This window comes from Nyctereutes procyonoides, unplaced genomic scaffold, assembly GCF_905146905.1.
Source record: "Nyctereutes procyonoides isolate TBG_1078 unplaced genomic scaffold, NYPRO_anot_genome, whole genome shotgun sequence".
Lineage (NCBI taxonomy): Eukaryota > Metazoa > Chordata > Mammalia > Carnivora > Canidae > Nyctereutes > Nyctereutes procyonoides.
Window position 1 is genome coordinate 24883455 of NW_026575082.1, and position 20414 is coordinate 24903868.

The 20414-nt window shown below is 46.1% G+C and overlaps 2 protein-coding genes across 14 annotated transcripts in view; one reads left to right on the forward strand and one right to left on the reverse strand.

Moving 5' to 3' along the window:
• Positions 1–1838, forward strand: part of LOC129514427 (pre-mRNA-processing factor 40 homolog A) — a 59229-nt gene extending 57391 nt beyond the window's left edge. For all 5 annotated transcript variants that reach the window (XM_055332979.1, XM_055332980.1, XM_055332981.1 and 2 more), the window contains one exon: positions 785–1838. In XM_055332979.1, the coding sequence (XP_055188954.1) occupies positions 785–877 (93 nt within the window). In that variant the 3' untranslated portion in view covers positions 878–1838. The remainder of the gene's footprint in view (positions 1–784) is intronic.
• Positions 1839–6982: 5144 nt separating this feature from the next.
• The window catches only part of LOC129514492 (formin-like protein 2), a 260042-nt gene continuing 246610 nt past the window's right edge, over positions 6983–20414 (reverse strand). For 3 of the 9 annotated variants that reach the window (XM_055333106.1, XM_055333110.1, XM_055333111.1), the window contains 5 exons: positions 18686–18849; positions 17659–17760; positions 15375–15473; positions 14491–14614; positions 6983–9013 (listed from right to left, as the gene is read on the reverse strand). In XM_055333106.1, coding sequence (XP_055189081.1) covers positions 8904–9013; positions 14491–14614; positions 15375–15473; positions 17659–17760; positions 18686–18849 — 599 coding nt within the window. In that variant the 3' untranslated portion in view covers positions 6983–8903. The other 6 variants (XM_055333109.1, XM_055333114.1, XM_055333107.1 and 3 more) reach the window with 3 other exon arrangements.

The window sequence follows — 20414 nt, forward strand, 5'->3', positions numbered from 1 at the left end:
AATACAATATTTAAGTGTTCTTCAGACTATTGCCCTGCTCATAAATTTTAAATGTTTATTCTCATAAATCTTAAATGTTTATCTAAGGATAGTATGTTTAAAGGATAATACTTGGAGCACCTGGGTGGCTCAGTGGTTGAACACTTGCCTTTGGCTCAGATCCCGATCCTGGGATCCAAGGATCCAGGGTTCGAGTCCCACATTGGGCTCCCCAGAGGGAGCCTGCTTCTCCCTCTGCCTGTGTCTTCTTTTGCCGCTGTGTTTCTCATGAATAAATAAAATCTTTTTTTTTTTGTAAAGATTTTATATATGTATGTATTTATTCATGAGAGATCCAGAGAGGCTAAATAAAATCTTTAAACATAATACTTGTTTGTAATATAAAATACTTAGGTGACCTGGAATCTACAAAATTAGCAAGGAATATAGTGCTTTAGGTTATGAACACTGGCTTCATTAAATGGAAACAAAATGTTTCACATTCAGAGGTGTTAGAGGAAGGGAAAGAAACCATTGTGTACCTTTCTGCCTGATTTACATATTAATGCAACCTGAAAGCACCAAAGTTCACTATGTCCCCTAATAAAGCCAGAGAATGGTTAGCAACTCATTAATAGGCTTTTGGGAGAGAGGTCAGTCCTAAACCCTCTGGTGAGCAGCTTGTTTCTGTGGAAGAGAATCCATATACATTTTGATTGCCTTTTCTTTTTTTTTTTCAAAAGTTCAATACTACTAACCTTTTGAGTACTGACATAAGATGTAATCCTATTCAATGTCTTTTCAGGGGAATTGGGATACTTCTGGCAGTGAACTGAGCGAAGGGGAATTGGAAAAGCGCAGAAGGACCCTTTTGGAGCAACTGGATGATGATCAATAAACTATACCAAATATATGTTTACAGTATGATTTAAAGTCTAATTCAGACCAGGGACTCTATTTTAAAGTTCAATTGAAATAAAACACTGGGTTTTAATTATATCACAGGAAAAAAAAAAGTGCATTTAAGTATTGTTATTGTGGACTTTATAAAAGCAAAGGAAACTGAAAATAACTTTTGATTCTGTATCAAGAATCATATTTTCATATGGTCATAACTGTCTTTCTGTGACCCTTTCATAGGGCACTGCAGGATGGATTAAAGGTGGCAATTTACTGATAACTGCAGATGTCTCTACTTTGTTCTGAAGTCTAAGTCATGAGGCGATTTGATTTACTTTATAGAAGTTGGATTTTGAAGATATAATGAAAAATTTTTTGATACTTAGTAGTACAAAAAAAGCACCAGCAACTGATAAAACTGCTTTTTTGTGCACTACCCAACTGGTTCCGATATGATCTTTTATGGTGAACTCAGAAATAGGTGTTCTTAATGGAAACCTGTCAGACCCTTAACTAACTATAGCGGTGCTAAGGAGCACTACTATAATAAAGCCACCATTATTTTTTATGAAACATCTGAATACATTTTAAAAAAAAGGCTGTTGTGAGGGCATTATTTTGAGGTGATGTTTAAAAAGTTAACATCAAATCAAATTGTAAATTAGTTTAAATATATTGCCTTAAGAACCTACTAAAGAATGTGCCACCAGACTTTAAGTGATAGTTGCAATATCCTTGTCTGAAACAAAAATCAATGTTGACTTAAACATTTTCTTTAACAGTTGTCTTTTTTTTTTTTTTTTTTTTAATCCGAGCTTTTGCTTTTTTTCCATTGAGGAAGTCTTTTACCTTCCCTACTCACTGAGAAGTATTGACTTCGTGGTACACATTCTAAAGCATTTCTGATTTGAATATTTTTGTACATTTTTATCAATTATTAAACCTTCTCTTCTAGCGTGTACTAGTATTTATTTCTACTTAAACTACTCAGTTTAAAAAATTGTATGATCATTTAAAGATACTAAATCCTTGGAATTTTACTTCATCTAACCCACATAGCTAGGTTACTTTTCCTTTTTAATATTTAAGAATGTTACAAGTCAGTACATTTCAGGCCCCTGTAATTTGTTTTTGATCTACAAATTTCCTATAGAAAACTTTAGAGAGGCATTGGTTTGAAGCTAGAATACTCTTTACATGCTAACTTTTTGAAGGTTGGTAATGTAATTTATACTATTTTCCTTCAGTGCAGGAGATTTTTTTAATAAGTAAATTTCAGCATATAGTCTTTGGCATTAGGTATTTTTTTATTTTGGACACTTTGAGCAATCCTATTTCAAGTTGGGATTTAGAAGAACGAAAAGTTCATTTTATTTGAGAAGTTCAGATGACCAGGACTACTCTTTCCCATCTCTGCCCACTGTTTCAATTAAATCTAGCATCCACTGTTGAAAAACAAAAAAGGGGGCGGGCAGGGAGTTATTTCTAAACTTTTCTCTGCCAAATCATTTTTCTGCTGTGAAAAACTGACATGACTGTGGAAAATGAGAATCACTATCCTTAGAAGATGTGAAATAATCAAGTTGCTTGCTTGAGGTTTAGTCTTTTATTGTATATTAGAACCAAAATAACAACTTTGGCAACAGGGAGTTTGTCTAGATTTACTTTTCAGAGGTCTCATAATGATAGTTAATATTGCTAATCATGTCAAACACTTGACATGGAAGTCAGTGGCAAAATCTAAATGCGCATATGATATTGGCAGAAATACTAGTGGTGTTTCATAAGAGAATTTATTTAGAATCTGTAAAATTTTGTTTTAATTCCATGAATGATTTTTTTAAGTGCAACTTTAAAGTTTTAATTTTTCTATTTAAATAAAAAGTTATTGATATGTTTTAGTATGTCCTCAAAATAGATTTCTGTATTTCTTAGAGACCCTGTCTTACCACCTCAAATCCCTACAATACAAATTCAAGTTTCTCTATAGTTCATCCATGAAAATATTTGACCTAAAAACAAAACTGATAAATGGCAACTTAAAATACAACATTGTTATTATAAAAGATGTAATTGAAGTGACAATAATCCTGTCTACCTTCAATGATCCCATCAAATGGGATTTAGTTACCAAAAGGTACTGTACTGTGAAGGCACAGATGATGGGAAGATTTTGTAATAGCAAGAGCTCTGTGTGAATATTTTTAACCTCTTAGGTCAGGTTTCTAAATCTTCAGTCTGGTAAAAGCTGAAATGTCTTAGAATACTGATTCTGTTAGAGTTAAACAGAGTTCAAAAAGGAGTCTGAACAAATGTGTTCAAATAGGAAAGTGTTTATTTTCAAATAAGGGGAATTTACGTTTCAGTTAAGCATCAGACTCTTTGGTAAATGTTGAGGGTTTTCTTCCCTCTGTATCATTAATATTAAGTTATTGGATCACATTTACTAATTACATTTAATATCATAAAAGTCAAAATCAGAATCTCTAATATTTGATGTTTTCGTTTTCTCCCAGTCCAGTAATTCCTGTATGGGAAAACTGAATTTGTGTGAAAAGTTAGTCAAGTATGAATTCTTTGCACTTTCCCAAATTTACTTAAATTACTTAATGCTTTTAAATAAAAGCAACGGTCTTTTTTTTTTTTTTTTTTTAAACACATCAAGGGTATGTCATTATTACCCAAAGCAGCTTTGGCATATATTCCTGTTTTTCAACAATAAAAACTTCATTTTTATGCCTTCCAGTAAATATGAAAATGATCAAAATGTCACAGCTTGACTTTTGCTCATTGGACCTCCTTTTATACAGCTATAAGATAAAAATGGCCTAGAAAAAGGCCTTTAATTCATAGGGTAGAGTGAAGAAACTATAAAAACTGAGACATCTCTGTACGTTCTTTTAGAAAGTTCATAATTTTCTTTACCAAAGGGCTTGTATTGTGTTGAGAAACATTTGCCTAGATGTGATCCTGGCAGCCACTTTTCTCCTCTTTGCATCCAGAAAGGGGTAGACCTAGAAAGTTTTTTTTTTTTTTTTTTAAAGCTTAGATGCTATTTGAGAGAGAACGGTTTCTAATCAGATAGTACCCAGGGAAGAGTTATGAATGCTATAAATTTACAGAATATTTAAGAATATTATGTGATTTAAATGTAAATTACAAAACTAAGGAACCAAATAAACATTTCCAAAAGCAAAATGAGGCAAAGCACATTAATTCCTTGTATCTTAAAAATCAGACTTTTCTTTTCCCTTGGGTATGTGTCTCTCTCAGTATCAGATACAATTTTAATTCTTTTACATTCTCTAAGTAAAGCCACTCATTTTACATAAAGGAAAAGCAAAGTGTCATGAGTAATTTTTCATGGAATTGTGTTCTATATAGGACTTACAATTTTATGGTTTTTGGTAATGGTATATACAAGTCTAATAATTCTTTATTAAATCTTACCTTGCTCTTAAGTTTTTCAGTTGTTTTAACTTAAATGGTGGTCAGGTTCCTTGGAAACAGGGATTTGTTTCATTTACTGCTATATTCTGTGGACTAGAACGGTGCCTGGCACATTGTAGGCAATTATTGAGTGAATGTAAAATGCTGGTTGACAAGATACACTCATCCACAGTACACAGCATGATCGCAGTAGTGTACTAACCCACAACTAAAGCCGTTCTGGTTCTGGTGGCTGTGTCTTAACAGCTTTTGCTACAAAAGTTTCCAAAAGCTTGTTAGAACGTGTAACCATGTGGTTTCTGAGTAGGAAAGGAAATACCTTATGATTTGAAATGTTTTTCATATTCATGAATTAAGATATAGTAGTTTAAAAGTAGTAACTTCTCTTTGAAGAGCTAGCTTTTAGCTAGATCAGAGATAGTCTTTAAAGGCCATGCTTGGAAAGAACAGCAAAATTGCCAAATTCTAAATTGAGAACTAATGATTTCAGGCTATTTCCAACAAAGGATGAGGTATGGGAATTGAGAAGATTCTGTTCCCCAAGTACCTCACCATGCCCCTCAATCCTCCATTTAGCCGGTCTCCCTGCCTCAGTTCCTTAATTGTAGATTTTCTGTGCTTTTAAAACTTAGTATATAAAAACAGCTTTTGTGACTCAATAGGATCTGTGCTAAAAGCCATCTCATTATTGTTCATGATTGGTAATTGCCCCAGGAGTAACGGCCTAGGTTGACGTGTGCATTTCAGGGGAACTAGCCAGCAACCCCCCCCCCCAGCCCAGTTTTCATTCATAGACTAAAACAATGGTTGCCTAATGAGATCATGATCCAACTAAGCCATTTCTTGAGGCCCTTGTATGCTGTTCCTCAGGGTCTCTAAAATGTGCTATTTATAAATAGTCCTTTATTTTGGTCCTGCCTGAAACTTGTGGTGGGTTTGTTTTCTTGCCTGCCTCTCTACAACTAAACTGAAGATTTGTTCTGAAAGGTGAGTAATAAACAGGTTTCTATTTTCTGTGTTTGTAATTACCAGATTTTCTCTTCTGTTTATATATTGTTCTGATGTAAAGAACCTAATAGTTATATAAAATTAGACCTTTTGTGAATAAATATAATTTATTAGAAAAAAATGGCATCTTTTACTAAGTAAGTTGGATTTGTGTCAGCTTTTGGCATTAAACACCCCTCCTTACATGCAGCAGTTCTGTGCTGCGAGATGCTAGATGCCCATGTTCTGTTTCCTCAGTGTAATACTTGATTTTCTCTATAAAAAGTTAGATCAAAAAGTTTATCTACACTTCATTTCTTTCATGTTTTTTCTTGGAATTAGATTGGGTATTAGTTTTAAGGGGAATGAAAAACAGATTAATCCTTTTGTATATACTGGGCCGATCCTCTGCAGACATTTCTGATAAAGATTTTAAAAATGTCTTCGGGCTAAGAGCTGTTTTACCAAATACTAAAATTAATAGGTATGTGCTCTGTGAAGCTATTGTAAGAATGCATCTTCCAGTTAAAGAGGTAATTTTACAAAATCGAGTACATTGAACCACAGTAGGTGATGGGTATCAAGTCCCAGTCTATGCTAATCATTTTGTCAGCAGGGTCCCTTGGGCATTCAATGCAGTGAATTTTAGTGGGTGAGGATTTAGATTTTTAGAGGATTGGGAGTTGGGAACAAGGAGACTTAGTTCTAAATCACTGGTAAATTCTAAGAATGGGTATTAATGGAATATACTGTCCCATACCTAACCATATCCACCCTCATTTGAACTTAACTGCTGTGGTTTCAGTTTGAAAACATTTTGATTTTGTGGAATATTAAAGATGTTTACCATGAGGCACAAACAAGAGAATTTTACTAACTGGAATTTAACTTTTCCCCATCCTTATAAAATAAAGCTTCAACGACATTGTATAACTGGTGCAGTAAGAAGAGCGCTGAATTGGTAACAAAGGCTTATTAATATAATTTGTGCCTCTTTAAGAAAGTTTTTTTTAAGATTTTATTTATTCATAGAGAGAGGCAGAGGGAGAAGCAGGCATTGTACAGAGAGCTTGATGTGGGACTCGATCCAGGGTCTCCAGGATCACGCCCTGGGCTGCAGGCGGCGCTAAGCCGCTGCGCCAACGGGGCTGCCCAAGAAAGTGGTTTTGAAGCCACTTTGGACAATTTTCTAACTTGCTTCCTTAAGAATATATTAAACGTTGCACAGTCTGATGATTTGGAATTATTACTAAAAAAAAGTCAGTATGTTTGAGCAATGGAGGCCACACTGCTTGCATGAACCTTGCCAAGCAACAGGGTTGTTGGGTGCAGGGTTACCTCCATGCGATGTACCTGTTACCTATCTGGTATACATACAACATCCTCATTAAAACAAATCTGGGGTTGGGTGGGGGAGGATAATGTCTTACCAAACATCAGTGTTCCTCTGAGAGCAATAAATTTGTAAGTACAAGTTTGGACACGGATCCCTCACTACCAAAATCTGTTAGGTTCTTACGTTACATACGTGTGATCAAGAGTTTGTATCTTGAGTTCAAGCAGCAAGATAAAACTTCGTAGAAGATAAAAAAGACTGGTAAGCCCCCAGTCACCCCTCCCCCCCCCACTAAAGTATGCCACTGAAAGACTACAACATATTACAGGATAGTAGTGTAAATAGTTTATTTGCTCATATGTCATGAAAAGACCAGAAAAGTAACATGAACTTTTTTTTATAAAACATTTCTAATATTGCTAAGAAGCAGGCCCATTAATAAACAGCAAAGAACATGCCAACATTATTGTCTATTTGTAGATTAATAAATAGGCAATTATTTCAATATGATTAGCACTGAGCTTTGGAAAACAGCTGCTTGTCATAAAGGGCCAACTGCTTGTGTTGCATCATGGTCAAATTGCTTTTTTCATCAAAATCAGTGTTGAGACAGACAAAATCTTGGCATGTTCTTTTTAAAGTACACATTCATGGAAATGTGCTAGCAGGTGGCAGTTTTAAGAGTAATTTTTTGTAAATAGGTATGCTAAAGTGAAATGTAACTGATCCCTAAACTGTCCTTGTAGTTAAATATATATATTAAAAAAGAAACTATAAGTTAAAATAACATTCAGATTGTATAGCACAGGCTGATGCATTTTTAAACAATATTTACAATATTACCCAAAGGCTTAAGTGGGAATTAAAGTGTAAAAACCATAAAAAACTGCACCAATTTTATAGCAAAATATCTGTACATTTAAAAAGATCATATAACTACACATTATCCAAGGAAAATGGGACCTTCACCAAGGAGTTCACATAAGCACAACATAAGAAATTCAGTGGTTAAATACTATACAATAAACTTTACAATTAATATATTGATGTAATGTACCAAGAAGGTAAGCCGGAAGCAGAATGTATGTTATGAAAAGTACAAATTAGCTTTCGTCCAGTTTTTGACTTTGGAATGGATCAAGTGCCCTGCCAGAGAGGAAGGAAAAATAACAGTGGCCCAGTTGGCTGTTTAGTCCCATTACGTATCCTGTAAGCTTAGTCCCAACGTGAGTATTTCAAGCAATTTAATTGCAATAAAGCAATCTGGGAAACAAGAATTTAACTGATACACGAGGCCAAATGTAACTTCTCCAATTTACAAAAGGAGGAAGAAGAAAGGGAGGGGAAACCTGCGATTGTCAGGAGAGTAAGGCGAGGTTAGCTCTCAGGACTAGCTAGCAGAAGTGGCCTTGGACGCTTGGCAGAGCTAGTGAACTTCTCCCGGGCTAGCAAGGCACCAATTTCTGTTCTCAGGATTGGCCCATAATGGTCCTCAGAAATCCTAATACTGATTAAGGAGATGTTAATTTTAGTGCTAATTAATAAATATATTTGCATTATTATTTTGAAAGCTGCCTCTAGCTGAAGAACACAGTACTGCAAGTAAATCTTACACAAATGTGTATCCATCGTAGCCTCGCCTTCATGCCGATGAACTTCTCTTGGGGGCGTCCTACCCTAGCACAGCCGTGTAGAACCTCAAATGAGACAGCCGAGTGACTCCTGTGCCACTGCAGTGCATCCTTGTGTACTCTGCTGGGGCCTGGTTATGGACAGAAGTTTACTCATGTGACTTGTTCCTTCTTCCATGTTGCAAAATACAAAGCTGATGGGTATACGTATGAAACAAAATTCCTTAAAAGACATCTCAGCAAAGGAAACCCACAGCAGATGCATCCGTTATTTACAATTTATCAGGAGACCAGGGTGTGCCATCATGGGACAATCACAATGGCAGATCATGTAATTTACATTTTGGTTAAAAAACTGGATAATATACTGGTGTAAAAAGATACCTAATCAAATCAAACCCTATTGCTTTGATTAATCTGAGCAGGTACTTCCACTTTTAGGCACTTGTTAACAAAGGTTGAAAGGAGAGCCCGTCATTTTTAAATTCCTATGTGTCTGCTAAATCTGAGCCCTTAGAATATTTTATCAACGTTCAAAGTTGCAGTTAAATGGTAGCACAGAGTTCACGTGGAAAGTTTTGTTCACGCGCACACTCTACTCCTACAGGCCGGTCTCAGGTTCACATGGTTATCTCGGCACCATTAACAGAACGCAAGTTCTGATCATCAAAGCGCCGCCTGACACTTCTCCTCACCGCATCGGCTCGTCTGTAGGGTTGGTTTCTAAGATCTGGAAAGAGGAAAGTACCAATGAGAGAACTGCAACCTTCTGTGCCCCAGTCTAAGCAAGACAAAGGTCAGCTGGCAGCCAATCAAAGCAGCTTGTGTGGAAGAGTCAGCTAACAGGCCCTTCGAATTCACTGGAGTATTTGAGCCAAAGACTTTACCCTCAATATTTAAACAAAGCAGGATGTAATACTGGTGGGATTCTGGGACTTTTAGAAAAATGTATAGGGAAGGCAACTGTTTTTGTCACTGGCCAGAGTCTAGCTGGGTCTTATTTTGAAATGTTTCAATTATAAAAAGCTGCAACTTGTCTAGTTTTGTCTTTTTTGCCCCCCCTAGAGACCTAAACATCAATAACTGCACTAAACTTTAAACTGCAAAATTAATAAGCCAACTGCTCTATCCTGTCTTACCTGGAATTTTAATCAAGCTTACTTTGCAGGCAGAAGTGTTCAATTAGTATTAGCCGAGGTCTGTTCTGTAGTTTGCGAAACCCAGTGCTCAGTCAACCTCTGAATGAAAGTAATCACCAAATCAAGAGAATACTCCATTCTGTACATGGTCTCTCAGCACACAGTATCTCCAGTTTTTCACTGGAGGGGAGAAGTTGTATGGGCTTTCCAGCAATTCTCCAATTTGTGTTGCAAATGCATAGAATGTTTAAAAATGCCTAATATAAAAAAAATGCTCTGTTGAATGAACCACTGCATTATCGGTTCAAGTAGACACTGTCCTAGCAGAATAAAGTGGGATGGACAAAGGTATTTTATTTTACCTAAGCAATTTTAATGGGAAATCATGCTTTCTTAATGAACACTTCAGGTAGGCAGGCTCACCAGCAGGTAAGCTGCTTTTGATGGGGATCGTCAGAAGGGGAAACAAACAACAGAATTAAACCAGATTGAATCTATTATTTTTACCTATTCAGGAGCTTAAAAACTGGGGCCAAGGGGCCATATCTGGCCTACAGAATGCTTAGCCCCCAACTTACACTTTTAAATACAGTTTCCTGGTCTTGAAATAGATACTATAAAAAACAGGGTTTCTGATTTCCCTTGGAAAACTGAAGGGTCTGCCAATTCTGGGCCCAATTTTTCCCGTGGCAAAAACAAATGAGCTGAGTGAGTGCGGAGACCTGTCTCCACCAACTCCTGACTCGCGGGAGTTAGTCTCCCTGCCCTACTCCTCCTAACTTCCAGGGAAGAATGATTTACATGCCCCAATGCTCTCAAGCTTCTGCTTCCGGCACAGAGCGGTAAGGGGAGGTCAGAATTCCGCTCTGGCTGAGGATCCGCAGTGACTTGAGTCCTGACTCTTCTGAACAATTGGCTCTAAAGATCCAAATCTGTCTTCAAAGGCCACAGATAAAGTTCCCCAGCCAGGACTTGGCTCTCAGCTTCTTCAGATCAAAACGGCTTAACTGATTAACCCGAAGGCCAAGAGAAGGGTAGGGGAAGGACAGCCCGGCACCCGAAGCAAGTACGATCATCTGCGAATCCCCTCGCCCAAGCCATCACACTGGGTAACGTGGAAGCCGGCCAGGGTCCAACAGAGAGTCTCTGACCCACATCGTGGAACATGAGGCTACAGAGACCTCTCCCGTGTCGGACTCTCCCCAGGATCACCCTTGGCCACACACTGAAACCACTGATCTGCATACAGAGAGAGGAGGAAGCTAAGTAAAAAGTGATGCTTGCCAGCTCTGTGTATCCTCCACCACCGGTGTGCTAGAAGAAATCCTTACCCTCGAGTGAACATTTGGAAATTTAGTGATATTATTCTTCTTTAAGGCTAAACAGAAAAAAAACAAAAACACAAAATGATGGTTAAGTAAAAATGGGATGAAAATGGAAAGCAATTCAACTTAGTGCTCAACATACCCGGCATATTAGCCAACCGAGGAAGAGAGTGGGAGGCCATTAATGTACGAGGAGTTAGATAAACAAGGGAAACCTCGAGCGTCTTCCCACCCATCTCTCTGACCACCCAAATCCAAGCTGCTTTGAAGTTTGGCTCCAGAACGACAGACAGTCCAGCAGCAAGGCTGACAGGCACATGAGCCGAGGAGGCGACAGTGTCTAGCCTTGTTAGTAAGCGCTGGTGGGAGAGCACGCTGCAGGGCAAGCGACAGCACCCCATGTTCTCTGATGTCCTCAGAGACAGAACATACATGACAAGGGCCATTCACGGGAGTTAATGCCACAAACACACGTGACCTCTGTTCCATGCCAGTCTCAGCGGGGGCACTGAACGATGGCTATTTCCAACGAGCGTATGTGCTTCCCTTGTCCCTTTTTAATCAACCGGGCACTACAGAGAAGTCTGTTTCTTTTCCCGTCAGGAACCAAGGAAAGGCAGTTACTTTTTGAAAATTTTGGGACTTTTTAAGTCTAAGAACAGTGGCATTTCCCCTTATACATAAGAGGTATTTGCTATTAGTATTTCTGGTTGCCACCATCCTGGCCGAAGCAGCAGGTCCAGATATGATCTCATCACAAGAGAAATACCCTGGATTTGACCTGGAACAGAGTCACAGCGAAGAAGTGAGAATGAGAGAAGCCTCTGGTGAGCTCCAAAAGCCTTCGTTTTCACTTTCTGCCTCACAGTCTTGCTCCAGCGTGGAACTGCTGACCGCTGAACTCAGAAGGAAAAGAGGCTGAGTATAAAGCTACGGATTGCCTATATCAACGTAGACGCCTATGTCCAAAGGGCTCCCTGCTTGTCCTGTGAGCTCCGTCATACCGTGGATGATGCCTATAGACGGTAGCAGACAGTTAAGAGAGCCCCAACCGTGTAGTTCACAGCTCCTCCTGCAAAGCATTTTTCAACTTTTGGGCCCTCTGCATTGCTGAACGCTTGTATACGGCTCATTGTAACTCAGGCAACGTTCGAGTGCAGAGAGGAGGCTGCTTTAGTATCGGTAAACCTATTAAAACACAGCAAGTGCTCAATACACGTTGGGCATAGTAGTTATTGTCACTAACGACTATCATTTTGTGTTCAAAGGCATTAGCCCAAAAGTCTTCTAACAACCTAGCTGATCCTAATACGGTCTCAGACTAATGCTCTGTACTATTTTCCTGAAAATTTCTACAAGCAAGTCCACTAACTCACACACAGACCACAACAGCCATGTGGACTGACAACTGAAAGTGGCCGTGAGAAGGCAGTAATGACTGACATGCAAAACCATGCAGTGTGAGGGCGACATAAAGTATGACGGGGTGGAGATGGCAATTCCATGCTCGCATCCGGGGTGGCCCTAACACACATACAGGGGACATAAGAGGTCAAAAAAATCTGTAGCAACCTTTTAAGAGCATCAGGTGAGAAAGAGTAATAGTTTAGTAATGGTATTCCTCAGTGAGAACAGGTTCGCAGAAAAATCGAGAGCCACGCTTGGCGGTGCGAGCAGTAAAGGGCACAGTCTTCAGCACTGCATCGAAAATGACAGCCAAATAAGACAAACAGAAGAGAGTAAAAAGCCAAGATCTATCATGTTAGTACACGGTTAGTGCTTTGTTAATCATACCTGGGGAAGGGGAGAGGCAGTATATACCCAAGTGAGTTCATAAAGTCTAAAAGAGTCACTCAATCTGGGGCTTGGTGGGTGGAAAATGTTTTAAAGAGAGTAAAAACAGTAGTATCTGTAAGCAGATATTCATTCATCTCCAACAGTAGCTTAACGATTGGGTCGGGCAAATAGGAAGTGTACAGCTCCCTCGTTTTACAATGGAGAACAGACCGATGGGAAAGGAAACCTTACTCTGTGAGCCTAGAGGCTTCTCTCCCTACAGGTTAATATTATTGGAGCACTGGTACCCCTGGGGGGGGTTTCAGGGGTTGAGTGTTCAGCCCAGGGCGTGACCCCGGGGTCCCGGATCAAGTCCTGCGTCGGGCTCCCCACATGGAGCCTGCTTCTCCCTCTGCCTGGGTGTCTGTATCTGTGTCTCTCATGAGTAAATAAATAAAATCTTTAAAAAAACAAGTTATCGGAGCACTGAGGCTAATAGGTGCTTAGCCCAAAAAGACTGGTTCCCAGTCTCGCTCGGAGCAGAGCTTCTCCCTCGGTGCAGGGGAAACAAGGAGAGGTGCTAAGCAGTGGGGCTTTCCCTGGGGCCACCTGCAGAGCGAACAGGCGCGCACGCACCGGCTGTGTGTGTGCCGTACACACACGCACACTCCCTGCAGTGCACTGACCTAGCCACCGCCAACGGAGACCTCTACTCTGGGCCAGAAACGCTCTATTGACTTCCTGCTAGTGACTCATTTATCTATTTTATTTCTTTCCCTGGGTCTGAGTGGGTGAAACAAAAAATTAAAGAAAATAAAAAATGGTGGTTTTGGTCATCTGGGATCCTATTAACCAAAAACGAGAAGTCAAAATTCTTAGTTATATTCTTTTAAAAAACGAGGACAGCTGAGGGAGCATCTAATGCACGTCCAATGTCAACAAGTCGTTAGTTCTGGAGATGTGTGCTGATGACACTCTGGCTGTTTCTTTGCTTTATTAAACAGTCCTTATCTTTTGAAGACACCTACGGAGATACAACCAGATGAAACTGCAGGTCTTAGATCTGCTTCAAAATAATCCTCCGAGGTTGGGGGACGGGGAACAGAGAGAGGCAGACAGGTAACAAGACAGCACGAGCTGAAAACTTTCAACAGCTGATGGGTGTATGAACTGCTCTGCTGCTGCCTGCACTTCTGCGTTGCATAGTTTTAAAATTCTCTACCATAAAGGAGTGTTAAGGGTCTTGGAAGCTAATAAGCACGATTCACATGCAACAGACCTGAAAGTCACTCGCAGCTGCTGCCACAGGACAGTGGCTCAAATTCGTGCCCCGAAGCATACGGGAACGAACTCAGACCCTCCAGAGGACAGAGTCAAGCAGCGAGCATTAGGCTACGACTTAATTAGATGAGAGACAAGCCAGGTCAGGCGCTGGTCGCTCACAGCGGATGGCCCCCGGCCTACGGGGCCTACGGGGCCTACGGATCGGGGCACTAGCTCCTCACTTCCTATTGTCTTCGGTTACTTTGAACGAATAAGGCTTTTAAAGAACATGCAGGAAAAGCCTGCACTGACCGTGGTGAGTGCACGGCCCTGAGGGGGTCTTGGCCACGGGATCCACTACTCGGGCAGGTGGGTGGGAGTGGCCACAAGGTAGGAAATGGAGCAGGGAAGCGGATCCAAGACCGTGGAGAAGCACGGGCAAGAGGAGCCTGGTGCAACCTGCGGGGCTCCGGGGATGAGGGGAGAGAGGTCTTCGGGGAGTGCTGGGCTTTCCGACCGGGAGTCCCCGGGCTCCCGAAACACACCTCCAGCACCAGCAGAGCCCCTGGCCGCACGGTCCCGGATCCGAGCAAAGTCACCGGAAGGGCTGCGAGCCCTGGACCGCGCAGCAGCAAGAGTGCAAGCAGTCAGCCGCAGGGGGGTCAGCGGGGTCTGTAGGGGCCACGGGAGGAAAGAGCTTTTACCTGTGATGATATCTTCGATGGCACCGTCTTTCCCTTCATACACGTGTCTGTTATCTTTCACTTGTCGCCGCCTTAATTCTGCGATTAATTCTTGCTGCTGCCTCTTCGACTTGTGGGAGGGAGACTGGGGAGAGAGGACCGGCAGAGATTAGGGGCCAGCAGGCACCGGAGGCCTGAGGCACCCCCAGTGGGTCCCAGTGCTCTGCCGCGAGCAGGCAGCCTCGGCCGAAACAGGCGCCACCCCCCAACTCTGCCCAGAGAACAGCCCAGAAAGCTGCTCCGCAGGAGGAGCAGGAGGAGGAGGAGGAGGAGGAGGAGGAGGATGGCTCTGCACCGCAGAGCAGCTGGAAACAGCCGTCAGCCTCGTGGCGTCGGCCACAGGACAGGGACGAAGGTGCCGGCCTGCCTCGCGGTCACCTGCGCCTGCTGCCCACCCTGCCCCCCGCGGTCACCTGTGCCCACTGCCCCCCCCCGGCCCCCGCCTGCGCCCACTGCCCGCCCCTGGTCCCCATGGTCACCTGCGCCCACTGCCCCCCGGCCCCCATGGTCACCTGCGCCCACTGCCCCCCGGCCCCCGCGGTCACCTGCACCCACTGCCCCCCTGCCCCCCTGTGCCCACTGCCCCCCCCACCCCCTGCAACCCCACTGGCCCCTGACACTGAGCGGCCGGTGCGGCCCCGCCACAGCTGCCAGCCTCGAGTTTCCGAGGCTTTCGCACCCGGGGACACCCCCAGACAGGGTGAGCCCACCCCCCACCCCGCTGTTTGCTGCACCAAGTAGCGACTACGAGTCTGCGGCTTCGGGCCCCGACGGCGGCCGGACGCGGAGCACTGGCCTCCCCTGGGCGCCCGGGGACATGCGGCCCTGGGAGCCACGGCTCTGACCTTCGGGTCCTGCTGCTCCAGCAGAGCTTCCTGCTCCAGGAGCTTCTCCATGAGCGCTTGTTCCTGCTTCTTCCGCAGCTCGTTCTCCTCCTCCGCTTGCTGGGAAAGAACCAGAAGACTGCGTCAGCGGGAGTGACAGCGACCAGGTGGTTTTCTTTTTTTCTTCTTCCTTCTTCCCACGGGGGAAGGTGGGCGCAGCCCCCACTACCACGGACTACGCGGCCGAGCTCCCCGCACTTGGGGTCGCAGGGTCAGCACCCCCGGCTGCGACAGAGGAGCCTCGCCCCACGAACACCACGTCGTGACCATGGAGTCGCCCCCGCAGGTGGTGGCCGGGGTTTCTTAAAGTCCTTAGCGAGCAGCGGTGACCGGGTCCGAGTGCGGGGGGGGGGGGGGGCAGACAGGGCCTACACGACGCCTGCCCTGCGTGGATGCGGCCCCGGGCTCACTGTTGCTCCGCACCCACCACCTGAGGACCCAGCCACGGCCCCGGGCCTTTCCAGAAGTCCTGTCCTGCCCCCGCCCCATCACGCTGCCACTCGGCCTCAGTCCACCACAGGTGCAGGAGAGCGACCCCCTGGAAGCCCTGCTCTAGGATTCTCACGCGAGCCAGTCCTGCTTCTAGAAGCTGCCCGCGTCTGTACCTGTCTCTGCAAGCAGGAGCTCAGATTCCTCTCCTTTCGCCCACTGTTGGGGGAAACCACCGTTCACTTGCCTCTCATTTGGTTCGGGGTCTCACCCAGGTGAGCCTCTCCAGGCTCCCCCCTCAGCTCGCTCCTCCCACGGGCAACAGACTGACTACTGTGACGAGTCTGGGACAAGAAGCCACAGCAGGTCGCCCCAGCTCAGCCTTCCGGGGCACCCCCTGTCTTGAAGGCAGCCTCCCTGAAGACACTTCTAAGGGTCTGGCTGTGAAGTGGTCCGTCCATCAAGCAAGGGAGGCCTGAGGTAGAAGCTCGCCGATGACACACCACCACCCCTCCGTGCACCATCGTCGGGAATGGAGTCCACATTTTGAGCCCTTTCACTGTCACCTTAAGTCTGGTTCAAACTTGGGGAGAGGAGAGAGGAGATCCTAAAACCCCGACGCCTGCCCAGAAAGTCCCAAGGTCAGGGTCGGGCTGGGAGTCACGCACGGAGCATCGAGGCCCAGTAGGACACTGGACACCACCACCACCTGGCCAGCACCCCACGGAGCCGCTGCGGGGCCAAACCCAGCCCGGGAGCACGAAGGGGCACACGGCACCCCACACGGACCACCGAGGAACCTTCCCTTTCTCCTCAGCTTTACACATTCCCCTGGCTCAGAGACCCACTTGCCAGCTCGTATTATACGACCTTAAAAATAGCATATATTTTCCCTATAGGCCTTAGACTCCTGATCTGTTATGTGAAGGACGTGGTCCCAGCACATGACAAGAACCCGAGTCCTCCCTGCAGCGCGCTACATGGCATCAGCAGCAGGGAACCCGGAGAAGCAGTGAGCGGCAGCTTGTGGCCAAGGCCTTCTCAGGGCCCCTGGCCTCTGCCCTGGGTTCGGGTCCATCCCCCTGTCTGCACACGGCCTGTAGTATCACCCCTCCACGGCCATGCCGGCAGTTACGCAGTGTAACCTGCATTTCAGGAAAAGGCCAAAGGATGGTTCTAGAGAAGAGACCCACTCCACCCAAAAGGGTGTTTCTCAAAAATGTAGACCACCCAGGCGCCTGGGTGGCTCAGCCAGTGAGGTGTCTGCCCTGAGCGCCTGCTTCTGCCTCCCTGCCCCTCCCGTCAGGCCTGCTCAGATGCCTCCGGTGCACAGCCCCGGACTGTGGCAAATGTCCCATTTAAAGGAGGGGCCGTGGTGGAAGCAGAGGAGGACACAGTGGTGGCCACCCTTCCCGACGCCGACTCTCAGGCTGCACTGGGAAGTGCGGCTCTGCGGGATGCCAGGCCCTGGAAGGACACACGGAGGCTGCCCCGCCTCGGCCTGCTCCCTCCAAGCAGTTCCCAAGTCCTCCGCCTGCCCACGGGAGAGAAGTGACGAGCATGTGATGATCCTGAAGGCTCTTCGCTTGCCCCAAAGGGTGGCCCAGAGCTTTTGCCTTCGGGCTGAGCCCCAGGCCTGGCTGGTGGGGACAAGGAGCATCACAGGCCAAGGACCCTGCGACTATCACTGCCCCCCCCCCAGATCTGCCTGGGGACCTGGGGACACCTCGGCACAACAGCGGACACTCAGGCCAGGCTGTGGGAGGACACCTGCTTGAGGAGCCGGGCAAGGAAGCCTTTAAAGGACCCTATTTACCTTATAGGCTTTCACAAACCGGACGAAGACGGGAAAGAAGACAGAGGGTGGCGTCGTCTTGGGGTTTTCTCCAAAATACTTCACCACGTCATCAAAAGCATCCTGTAAAGAAGCAAACTCCTCTTTGAAAGTTTCATAAGGTCCAGCATTTGAACTTTACACCTGGGGGAGGAGCAGCGGCAAGCAGCAGGGGGGACCCAGTGGGGTGGGGGGATCAGGCAGGGGGGCCCAGCTCTCCTCCGGCCCCCTCACTCCCCCACGACCCTCTGGGCTCTCGGATTCCTTCTGAATGCCTAGGCAAAGGCGAGCAGAAGGTGGCAATGACGTCGCACAGGATTCCTCTCTGGGACCACCTGCACTTCCACACACAGTCACACACCGTCTCACACGTGCACACACACGTGAGGAATTACCCCTTTGCAAGACCTTCCTAACTGTGCAAGAACCCCTTAAAACCACCTCGGCTCACTGCTTCAATGTCCTTACAGCATCCCCACTTTAGGGACACTCATGTCTCCGCCTCAACTCTTTCCTGGCACAAGACGGCCTCAATCGGGAGCCACTCCAGCACTCAGCAAGCTCTGAGCTCCCGCAGCCCACATCCCTCTAGGACAGCATGCAGTCCATTCCAGCTGTTCTCCGAGTGTGTCCACCTAACTCCCAGGTAGTGTAGGATCTCAAGGTCAAGGCCTAGAGAAACCCAATACACTGGGAAGGACAGTGCTTTGCTAAGCACGAGAAGGACACATGTTGGCTGAAATGGACACGGGACTCGCACAGAGGGGGCTGAGGAGCAGAAGGGGGAGGGGAGGGAGGGAGGACCTCCGGGGAAGAGGCTGAAGGCTAACTCAGAAGAGGACCCTGAACAGAACACGGGCACTTCTGGGCACAGTATTCAGAAAGATTTCGCCCACAGGAGTCATGAGTGACGTAGGAATTCTACCTGCAGCAGAGAGGACGATCTTCCCACAGAGCCAGGGCAGGTACCAGTCACCTCCTGGTGAGCAGCCAGGGCACAGACGCTTACCTGTGCAATCTTGGCATCATCCTGCAGCTTCTTCAGCTTCCCCTCATTGTTCAGGAGGAACTCCTTCAGCAGCGTGTTGTGGTCATGCATGGTGTACTCCCTCTTGGTTAAGTCCATGCCCCTCTGGAGTTCCTTGACGTCCAGCAGAACATTCTCGAGGGAGACTGAAGAGGAGACAGCCATGTCCCCAGGGAGGTCAAAACCACAGTGAGTCCGGCCCGGAAGCCCAGTTCTCGGTGGATTCCCAGGGTCCCTTCCAAGGGCCTGAGATCTAGCTTCCAGCCATCAGAGAGAAGAGCTGATGGTGTGAATAACCTACGGCACTAACTTCTACCGAAGCATGAACTCCTCTGCACCGCTGGCCACATTCGCCAACAGCAGCCTCTTTCCGTGGCCTGCTCTAGGTCGCGCAGCCAGGAGGTGGCTGAAATGGAGTTCAGAGAACAACCAGGGCCCCCCCAGTCCCGGGATTATACCCAACTATCCCATTCCCCTCACAGGGGCTGATGACCCTTTGGTTGGCCTGTAGGCGTGGAGGATCCTGATCTGGGGGGGCCGGGGGGGGGGGCAGGGGTCAGCCCAGATCTCCTGCACTTCCACCTCGTCTGCACTTGGGGCTCTCCAGCAGGGGGCAGCATCTAAACGTGGACGTCCAGTGCTGCTACGGAGCAACGGGGACAGCTGGGATCTGTGGAGGAGGCCGCCCCTGCCTCAGGAGGGTCTCCCAGTGCTGGCCCTTCCGGCCCTTCCGTGGGCAGCAGTGGCCACCTCGCGGGGCAGGCACATTCCTGCCGCAGGAAGTCGGGGTCCCCCGGCCCCTGGCCCAGCTCTGCACCTGGGCGACTTGCACAACAAGGCCCCTGGGTTCCCTGCGGGACTCACTGTCCCACTCAACTTGACTCCTCAATGCTGAGGACAGGACGAGGGCACAGCAGGGGCCGGGAAAGGCTCCCGGGGCAGTGGAGCGGCGACTGGACCAAGGGGCGAAAGTATAAGAATCCGCGGCCACTCCCCGGGCCCCAGAGAACACAGGACACAGCTCAGCGCCAGGACCGCAGCCTCGTCGGCTTCCCCAACCGGCTTCCTTTCAAGGGACACTTTTGGGGAATCTCACTTGGGCCACACCAAATGGCCGCCACAAAAATTTGTTAAACTTCTTAAAAATTAGAATCATGACACCAAAGAATCCCTAATTTGGGCCACGTGAAACCTGGGTGGAGGAAAACCCCTGCCCCCTGAGCCAGTGGGTCACAGCAGGCACCACCCGGCCCTTCGCAGACATCAGCCGCACCTGCCGCTCGGTCTCCACTGGGGCCTTAGGAGCAGCTGTTCCCGGTTAGTGGCGCGTCATCTCATTTGCCCACTCGCTCATTACTTATGCCTCCAGCAATTTGCTAGGGGCTAAGGGAAACATACGGATAGACAAGACTCGCTTATATTCCTAAATCCGTTGAAATGGCCATGCAAACGGTCATAAGAAAACCTGATAAATCTTGTATGAGAGAGCAGTTTACTCAAAACAGCCGTTTACTTTGAGGAAGTCAGAGAAAGTCTTGCCCACGAAGATTCGATTTGCTAAGTCTGAAGTAGGCCCCAGAAGTGTGAATTTTTAAGAAATACCTCCACTGCTCGGGGTTCAAGATCCTAATGTGAGTATGTAACCAGCTCTGTGGTCAAAGTGCATCTGGTGCCTTTTTCTAGCCTAACGGTCTCTGGAGAGGACACAGGA